The 9,319-nt window shown below is 38.8% G+C and overlaps 2 protein-coding genes and 1 pseudogene across 2 annotated transcripts; 1 reads left to right on the top strand and 2 right to left on the bottom strand.

Moving 5' to 3' along the window:
- Positions 1 to 36: 36 nt before the first annotated feature.
- LOC109020165 (transcription termination factor MTEF1, chloroplastic) lies at positions 37 to 1,184 on the bottom strand. Its single transcript, XM_019002589.2, has one exon. The coding sequence runs from the start codon at positions 1,083 to 1,085 to the stop codon at positions 255 to 257; it is 831 nt and encodes a 276-aa protein (XP_018858134.2). The 5' UTR covers positions 1,086 to 1,184; the 3' UTR covers positions 37 to 254.
- Positions 1,185 to 1,334: 150 nt separating this feature from the next.
- On the top strand, positions 1,335 to 3,280 carry LOC109020161 (annotated as a pseudogene).
- Positions 3,281 to 5,176: 1,896 nt separating this feature from the next.
- On the bottom strand, positions 5,177 to 8,814 carry LOC109020162 (4-hydroxy-3-methylbut-2-enyl diphosphate reductase, chloroplastic-like). Its single transcript, XM_019002578.2, has 10 exons — positions 8,392 to 8,814; positions 7,821 to 8,017; positions 7,209 to 7,388; positions 6,970 to 7,101; positions 6,806 to 6,880; positions 6,611 to 6,716; positions 6,405 to 6,499; positions 5,996 to 6,181; positions 5,774 to 5,860; positions 5,177 to 5,464 (listed from the first exon to the last, which is right to left on the bottom strand). Exons 1-10 carry the CDS (start codon positions 8,660 to 8,662, stop codon positions 5,399 to 5,401), a joined length of 1,395 nt encoding a protein of 464 aa, XP_018858123.1. The 5' UTR covers positions 8,663 to 8,814; the 3' UTR covers positions 5,177 to 5,398.
- Between the last annotated feature and the right edge of the window lie 505 nt (positions 8,815 to 9,319).

Here is a 9,319-nt window from a genome sequence, read left to right as displayed (position 1 = left end):
ACCTTGCGGTAATGCAAGAAAAGAGATTTGAGAGGATTTTGCTCCTTCAATACAGGACCCCGTACTAAGGTACAATTCTATTGAGATGAGTCTCAAAGTTTCATCAGGTCGCATAACAAAGCTTCATGTGGTAAAGCATGCAAAGGATTTTAAGTACATTCTTAATATATAATTTATATATTTTTAAAAAAAAAAAAAAAGAAGGGAGAAGATATAAACAAAAAAGAGAGAAGGAAAAGAATTACTGCCAAATTTCACTTCCACTTGGCATAGAATTTTTGGTCACCCCAAAGCAACATTCTATTCAATGGAAGGCGAACATTCTTTTCTTTCAAGTGCAAATGCCTCGGCACTATCCGCTTCTCCAAACTGAACGCGAAGTACTGCGGGAACCTCTTCAGTTCCTCCACACTCCTCTCCATCTCATTCAACAAATACTTGTACTTTGGCCACAGATTATTATCAAGGCTGTAACCAAATATCGCCGGCAATCTAACGCATACGTTAGCCGCCTCCTCGTGCGAGAACTCTATGCTCCGCAGGAAGCCAATCTTCTTGCGCAGCTTCTCCACCCCCGTGTTCAAAAGATGCGCGTTCAGATTACTAGGCGTGCTCAGGTTCTGTACCCCCAACTTCCTCAGATAATTAAGCGTCGGGCGGAGACAGAACTCGACGTCGGAGAAGAGAATGCTTGGGCACCGGAGGATCAATTCGCATGAGTCTTCGGGTGAAGCGGGTAACTCCGTAGTCAAGAAGTCGAATACCGGAGTGACGTCGGTTGGCTCGAAGGTGGTGGAGAAGAGCTGGGGGCAAAGGAGGACGAGACGTGAGAAGTCGGAGTCGGTGAAGCCCTTGGACTTGAGGAAATGTACGGTTGCGAGAATGTGATCGACGGCGTCTGGGGAGGGGAGCTTAGTGTTGTTGGTGGAGGGGTGGAGTATGCGGAGGGCTTTGAGGTAGCGGAGGTTCTCGCGGTGGGAAGTACGGAACTTGAGGTAGAGAGGTACAGGATTTGCAGGGAGAGAAGAAGATATGGGCTTGCGGTTGGAGATGGATGGGATGGAGAGGGAGAGGGTGTGAAGCATGCTTCTTTAGTTATTGAGGGATTTTTGAAGAGGGCGTTTTGTGGTCGGACGGTGTTTTGGGGAGGATGAAGAAGATGATGAGTGGGTACGACAACGACACGCCAGCAATGGTTACATAAAGTTTTAAGAAGATATAAAATACAAAAAATATTAACTCCATTTTAAAACGTACCAACAGTGAAACAGAGAGTATGGTATTTTATTAAAATAAAAATCTGCTTTTCTTATACGATAATAAAAATCTTCTAGAGGCAGTCGGCACTTGCAAACGGTGTTCAGTTCTGAAACTGGGAGACCGTTCCATAATCTACACAATGGAGGCTTTAAAGCCCACCAAAGCCCGATTCCCATATCTACCTAATACCCTCTTCCTCAATCCAATCTTCTCCGCTCCACCTTCAAACCTCAACCATTTCCCCGTAGTTCCAAAACTCAAAGAGTCTTCACGGTTCAAGAGTTCTCTCATTCTCCCTCATTTGCAAGCTGAAGACACTTTTAAGACATCCAAGAAGATTGTGCTATCGGAGGTGACGCCGCGCCACAGCTGGGAGAGGAATGCGGTGCAGTCGCTGGAAATGGGAAGTTTCCAGTAAAGTCAGGGAGTGGAGGTGGTGTGATGGGGCTGTTGAGGTTCTGGAGATTTTGTCTAATCTGCCTTTGGCTATTGGAGAAATGTCCACTCTCGCTGGTCTAATGGCCCTGGGTATGTTTTGCCTAATTCATCCAATTATGATTTATCCTTTTTTTAATCCTTCCCTGTTTTTGGGAATTGGGGACGATCGGGTATATAAATACAAGGTCGTGGTTCTAACAAAAATGCCTTCATTTCCTTTGAGTTTTGTCTATATAAATTGCTGATTGCGTTGATATTGGCATTTTAAACTTGGTACGCCAAAAACAATGCCTTTTCGTACTCTTTCGCTTCATGTATATACAAACCGTTAGAATATGCCTTGTATTTTGTAAATGATATTGTAGGGCATAAGGAGATGGCGCTTTTGTCAAGCTGCTTTAGCTTCATATACTAGTACTTGCTAGTATTATCTAAAAGTGTTCCCTGATGCATTATAATTAAAAATAGTTCTTGTTTCTATCCAATGCTTCTACAGGTACTGTCATTGATCAAGGCGAAGCTCCAGACTACTACTTTCAAAAGTACCCTGAAGGCAATCCGTTATTGGGATTCTTCACTTGGAGATGGGTTCTCACTCTTGGGTTTGACCACATGTACACGTCTCCCAGTTCCCTTGAAACATTGGTTCTCCTGGGTGCATCAATCTTGGCCTGCACTTACACAACACAGATCCCTTTGGTCAAGATTGCAAGAAGATCTAATTGAATCACTCTCATATTTGTATCCTCTTTTTCTAGGAATAAATGGGAGAAACTTTTCAATATCAAAACCTAACTGAAATGTGTAGATGGAGTTTTTTAGACTCTGTTGAGGCTATTCGTAAGCAAGAATATTCAGACATTCTGCCCAGAGCATCAGTTCAAGATATATGTGTTATTCTGATGGAATCTGGATACGAGGTAATACCATCTTATGTTGCTTGCTCTGTTTTCTTACTCTCGTTCACTTTTCCTTTAATTTAATTGGTGTAAGTTGTTGTATTCCGTACATGGACACAAAAGTTCATGCATGTTCTTTTGGGTAGACGTTCATTTTACTAGGAGGAGAAAAATTCTGGGAATACCTTATATTAACAATACCCGGAATGCAATCCAATTTGTGGTTGCCGTAGGTTTTCTTGAAAGGACCTGACTTGCCTGTCGATTTGCCCTAATTGGAGTACACTTAGCAATGCTACTGATAATGGCTGGTGGAACTCTTAGTGCTGCTGGGAGCTTCAGAGGTTCAGTCACAGTTCCACAGGGGCTGAATTTTTTTGTTGGAGATATACTAGGCCCGAGTGGGTTTCTCTCTATAATACTGAGGTTCATGTAAACAGATTCTACATGGACTACTACGACAGTGGAGAGATAAATATCGATTTTGTTTTACATCAGTAAAAATCCATCAAGACGAAAATAGCTTTTCACAAGTTTTAATGGTTCTGTGTCTAAATCTTCTATTTTATCAAAGGCTTCCAGGAATTATTTTCAAGTAAATATATTTTTCTTTTTCCATTCGCCACAGATTTCAGACCAAGATCCATGGGTTAGTGGGTGTTCATAACTCTATCGTGATGAAGCCCTATAGGCTACAGCATTCTAATGGATTATGTTCCTTCGGTAATCTTTTAGTGATGAAGCCTCCTCTTGGAATTATTTTTTTTTTCTCTGGCTTTGTAGGTGTCCCAGTTTCATGCCGATCACTGTTTGACATTGATGGGAAGGAGGTAATGAGGAAAACCATTAGCGTTAATGATCCTTTAAGGTATGATGGGATTACTGTTCAGTTTTTTGCATACTTCATCTGTACTTTGCTTTGCCTTGTTACTTGTTCAATAAAATTTTCTTAGTCCTAAGAAAAAAAGGTACGATGGGATTACCATATACCAGACAGATTGGAGTTTTTCAGCACTCCAAATACCTGAGGATGATGAAGGACCTTTCAATCTGGCTATGGCACCTCTAAAATTCAATGGAGACAAGAAGCTTTTTGTGACCTTCTTACCCAACATGTTGAGTCTCCTAGTGTGAAAGGAATGTGTGTATTTCTCAATGACTGGATATGCTGATTCTTCTAGGGATGAGGGAATGCACGTATTTTGTAGGCTGAGCCATGCTTTTTTCCCTTTTCAGTGTTTTCTCACTAATCTAATTTCTTTTTGCCTCTTTCGCTGGAAACTCAGATCAATGCTTGCTCGTGATCTACAGTCAATTATCCTATACGATCAGGAAAGGGAAATTTGCGGGAGTTAGACGGCCTAGCTTCAAGCTCCAAATTGGCATAGATGGCACAAGAATTATTATTGCAGATGCAATAGGCAGCAGTGGCCTCGACTTGAAGGTGATGACTCAAATTAACTAATTTCATAAGCAATATGGATTGTTCTTGACTGCTTATTTTTGTTTGTGTTGGAACTAAGCATGCTTTCATCTCAGACTGACCCCCGAGTGCCAATTGTTTAAGCTGGATTTGGTGCTTTAATGCTCACAACTTGCATCAGCTATCTATCTCATTCACAGGTATAATTTGTGTGTATTTGATAGAGATTGGCTATGTTTGTTTCGAGGATTGCAACGAATGCTTTAATTTTGATACAGGTTCTTCAAACTGTTATATGCTATTTACATTTTGACACCCGTTACAATGATGATGAACTTTACGTCAAAGAACGCTATTCCCTGCATCATAATTAATCTAATCTAAGGGTACAAAGATGTTAATGCTAAAATTTTCATTTTTCAATTCTAGTTTTGGTTCAATATAGTTTTGTTGAAAACATGATTCCAGTTTGTTCATACTCATCTGTTCATATTTTCTTCCGTCGGCAATCAAAAGATTTGGGCAATACAAGATGGAACAACAGTTATTGTAGTATGAAAAACGAACCGAGCAAAGGCTGAATTTCCAGAAGAGATGAATCGCTTGCTTGATCAGTTTCCAGAAATAGTTGTATCATCTCATTCCAAGGAACCTGACAGAATTTGTGGCTAGCTTATGAGGCATGGGAATGGAAAGAAAGTGCACTTGAAGTGAGGATATTGGATCGCTATTTTGAACTTTTTAGTCAAGGCCAAGAAGTTGCTCAAATGCAACCTAAATGTCTAGCATAGGAAATAAGAGAAGCACTCCATCCCAAGTTGGTTCAATTAAACTTTGGTTCAGCCATTGAAGTTGTCCTTCTAAAGGTATAGGTGCAGCCGTACAGGCATTTTTCGGCCAGGGCAAGGTTCCAAGCCACAAGAACTTGTGCCTGTCTTTATCTGCCGAAAAATGAAATGAAGGGAAAAGGACAGGAGAATGAAACAGTTTTATTGCATTCTCTGCAATGAAACTTATGTAAAGCAGGACCTATGTTTGTAATACAGGGAATTAAACACGATATGGAACTATTTTTTATGCATATATATATATATATATATATATATGACGCCATGACAGACTATTTTTTAACAGGAAAATTATGTAAAGCAGCATCTATGCTTAAATGGGCAATTTCATTGATGCCCAACATTTTCTTTTGCATCATGTCTGTAAAGAGTCATCTTGAAGACACAACGGAATTATGTACAACATTCTCTGCATCAGAACCGAAGGCAGTCGCATAGGGGCACTAAGTTTAGAATATCTATTGATAAATTCTGAACATTCCAACCATAATGTTTAAGCTAGCTGATGCATACATCTAGACCAACCTAAATTACACCAGTTGCAAGGCTTCTTCACGTTTCATGTCGAACACCTTGATAAGAACATCCTCAACAACCTGGTTAAAATCCAAAAGGAGACAAAGTTTATATTACTTCTATACCCAATAGCATTCAAAATCTGGCACGGTAATGGAAGTTGACCTAGCTCAAAAGAAAATTTCTATTCATCATCCTCACACACCACAACACACTTTTTTTTATTTTTTTCTCTTATCAAATGACTAGAAGAATTCAATTAGTTTAAGAAGAATAAAACCCAAAAAAAATTCAAAAAAAATTGTGATGTGTGGTGATGATGAATAACAAAGCTCGGCTCAAAAATGGCTTTCCAGGATTATAACAACTTCTGCCTCCAAGAAAATTACCTTATCTGGAGTTGAGGCACCAGATGTTACACCGAGTGTTATGGGACCCTTCGGTAGCCAGTTTTCTTTTTCAACCAACTCGCCATGCTATCAGAAATTCACAGCAAAACAATTCAAAGACAGTAACTTAAATGAAAATGAAATCAGAGGAAAGGCAGACAACAAAAGACTTGGAATCTAAAAACCAGTTGAAAAAATGGAACTCTATGCATCCATGCTTACATTGAGCTTATAAGCTATTTTATTTCCAGGACCTATTCTCTGTTCACTGTCGATCCAATATGAGGGGATTCCACGGGCCTCTGCAATCTCTTGTAGGTGTGAGGTATTGCTTGAGTTCCACCCACCAACCACCAACATAAGATCTAGCTTTTCGTCCACCAGCTTATACATCGCATCTTGACGCTCCTGCAAATGAAACAAACTACTAAATTAGCTGCCTAAAAGATCAGAAAGCCTCAAAGCAACTTTGCTTTGGCTGCTCTGCAAGTTGGCCACACATGAGCAGTTGAGAGGTCAGGTGGTGTGCTGCTAATGGGGGTTATAAGAAATATCTTCTCTTCCTACAATAGTACAGCTAACAAGGAGGACTGACCAAGCAAAACCATAGGATTCGGGAAAAGAAAATTACTTGAGTAGCATCACAAATGGTATTGAAGCTTATGAAGTGCTCATTAACGTTTTCCACTCCATACTTGCGCATCATTGTCCTTTCTACTAACTTCCCTGTGAAATTGGAAGTTTTTTTTGGGAGATAAGTGGAAATTTTGGACAAATATCACAAGTAGCAGCTTCTTGAGAAAATAAGAATTGAATTAGCATAACTACAAAACTAACCAATCTCTTCTGTTTCTCCCTTAAGCATTGTTGTCTGATTTGCAATGCCAACTTTTACCAAGTCATTATCTGGATCAAAGCCCTTTGAGACTGCATTTTTAAATTTCTGCAGGCAAGACAATGATAATCACTAAAAATCTGCATTACGCCAAAAATGCCTGAAATTAAAGCTCAAATTAGCAAAAATATCTGTACTTGTAGAAATTCCTCTTTGGTTGAGCTAGATCCATTAAGTTCACCCCCAAGAACGTAGTCACATACATACATTGCCTGCATTCTTAAAAGTCCATATGAAAAAAAAATATTCCTTGTACAAAAGTGCAAAAAGAAAGAAGCTATTAGCTGCATCTAGGATATACCTCTGCCATACTCTTGACAATAATATACTTCCCTGCAAAAGATGCAGTTGCTACAGTTTCCTCATGAGCATATTTTCCATGAATGATTGAGGTGTAATCTCCTTTCTTATGCTTCTCAACAATATTCCAGACCTACAAACAAATTTATAAAGATATAACTTGAATTATTAAAAAAGATGAAGAATTTAAAAAGAAAATATGCACCCATTAAACAAGAGGCTAATATCTGCAGAAGATACCTTAGACACCCATGGACAAGTTGTGTCCACAATTTGTACATTTTTGTCACTCAAAGTCAACATCTCTTCCACTGCAGCTCCAAAAGCAGGCAAAATGACAACATCACCCTTGTCAACAACATCGAACTGCTTCTCCCCTTCCTGAATGGGAATATTCTGCACCTCCATCTCCTCTAACCGCTGCAATAAATATAAAGACCACATTAGTGAAGGTTATGAGAAATAAATATAGATTTTATACACGGTATCCAAACTCAAAAAAACCAACTAGTTGCACAATTAGACGAGAAAAACGATAAAGTACAAATCAAAAAGTAAGACAGATTAGGCTTGCAGCTGGTGGTTTCCAGACATCAATGTGATTTTTTAAAAGTACTTTTAGAGAAGGACTCTTGTGCCAAAAACTCTTTTAGTGCATAATATGTACGCCCATAACTGATGTAATTGGTCATATACGAAACAACCATTTTTCTAAGAAGAATTAAATCATAATTTCTACTCCTATCTTCGCAGGAATCCAACACCAGCAAACACTCAAAGCAACACGAAACAAATTTAGCAAGTTCCATTAAATTCAAATGACCATGAAGATTGGTTATAAAGTTTAGTGACCTTATTAACAGTTGGGTTATGAATAATCTCATTAGTAATCCAAATCCTCTCATCTGGAAATTGTTTCCTCGCTTCATAAGCAATTTGGACAGCCCGCTCAACGCCCCAGCAAAAACCGTAAGCTTCCGCCAGCTTCACGGTAACATTTCCCCATTTATACTCATTTCCATTTTCCTTCAAAGTCTTTATGATGTCACCTGAAATTTTCAATACAGAATTAGCACACAAACCACAACCCCAATCAAAGCACCAAAACGTAAGAAAATAATGTACAGCCACATTTCTCATTGGAAGGAATTGACAAATGGACTATAACAGGGTAAATTTCCGAAAAGCTCATGCTAACGTTAGCGCGAGTTGGTAGATATTAAATTCAGAATACGTTCGAGCCAATAGTGATTTGCATATATAATTGTAACCTGGACCTTACATGAACCAAGCTCCGGTTGTTGTAAAGTCGCTCCAATTATAATCTTAAAATCATTTTGCATTATTATCCAAAAAAAAAACAATTTTACAAAAATTCAAACGCATAATAAGCTCTTCCGAGCGATTTGATTAAAAAACTCACTGGTGTACTCGCGGTCCATGAGCTCCAGTGTCTCCTCCTTGCGACCGAAGCCTTTCCGATTATAATTATCGCTCCTCGTCAAGTTCTTCCTGAAAACCTTCGCATCGAAATCGGAGTCGACCGCCACCGAAGACGAAGGAGATGAAGAATCGCCGGCACATCGGACGGAAAGAGGCTTCCGGAAACGATTAGCTCCGGCTCCTGAGAGGCTCTCGGGAAAGAAGAGGTCCTTTCGAGTAGGAATTCGGCAGAGTTGAAGAGAGATCGCCATGGCACGGACTGAGAGAGAGCAAGATAGAGAGAGAGAGAGAGAGGCAGGCGCACGATAACAAGTGATTGCCGAGACCAGAGTACTGTTGGCTTTATCCGCAGGCAGCCACCCACCTCGTGTTTCTTGTTTTATTTTTGTTTGTTTTGTTGTTTTCTGTAGTAATTCTCATGATTCGTGGATCACATTTTGCCCTTAAATTCTTTCTTAAAATTACTTAAAACGTGCGGCTTTGCTTGCTTTCTAGACTCTTGAATTAAAATAGGACCATATATTCCCCTTTTTCTCTTTTCAATCCAAATTATATGGAAATATCAAATACATGTAGACATAAATCTCAGCATATTTAATATTTATCACATCTAATTTTTAAATTTAATAATTTCTGTACAAATACTTATTTCTATGTTTATCTTGATTTAAATTACAGCATCGAGTTTAGACACAAGTTTAAATGGAATCTCAATTCATAAAAGAAAAAAAAAACATGTCTTAATTTAAATAACTTTCTAATTCAGTAGTTGATATATAAAATCATTTAAAATAATTACATCAACTGTGTAAGTATGAATTATAAGATCAATGATCTTGTATTCAAGTTTCCAAAAGAAGGGGGAAAAAAAAAGTCCATGAGAATGGTAGGATAAAGGAAAGAACAAG

This window comes from Juglans regia, chromosome 13, assembly GCF_001411555.2.
Source record: "Juglans regia cultivar Chandler chromosome 13, Walnut 2.0, whole genome shotgun sequence".
Classification (NCBI taxonomy): Eukaryota; Viridiplantae; Streptophyta; class Magnoliopsida; order Fagales; family Juglandaceae; genus Juglans; species Juglans regia.
Note: the sequence above shows the minus strand (reverse complement) of the source record. Positions and strands in the feature narration are given on the sequence as shown.

Coding starts and splice junctions, on each gene's coding strand:
- LOC109020162 (XM_019002578.2), bottom strand. CDS start 8,662: ATGGCGATCTCTCTTCAACTCTGCCGAATTCCTACTCGAAAGGACCTC. Junction 8,018..8,391: donor CATGGACCGCGAGTACACCA/GTGAGTTTTTTA, acceptor TGAAAATTTCAG/GTGACATCATAAAGACTTTG. Junction 7,389..7,820: donor ATAACCCAACTGTTAATAAG/GTCACTAAACTT, acceptor TATTTATTGCAG/CGGTTAGAGGAGATGGAGGT.
- LOC109020165 (XM_019002589.2), bottom strand. CDS start 1,085: ATGCTTCACACCCTCTCCCTCTCCATCCCATCCATCTCCAACCGCAAG.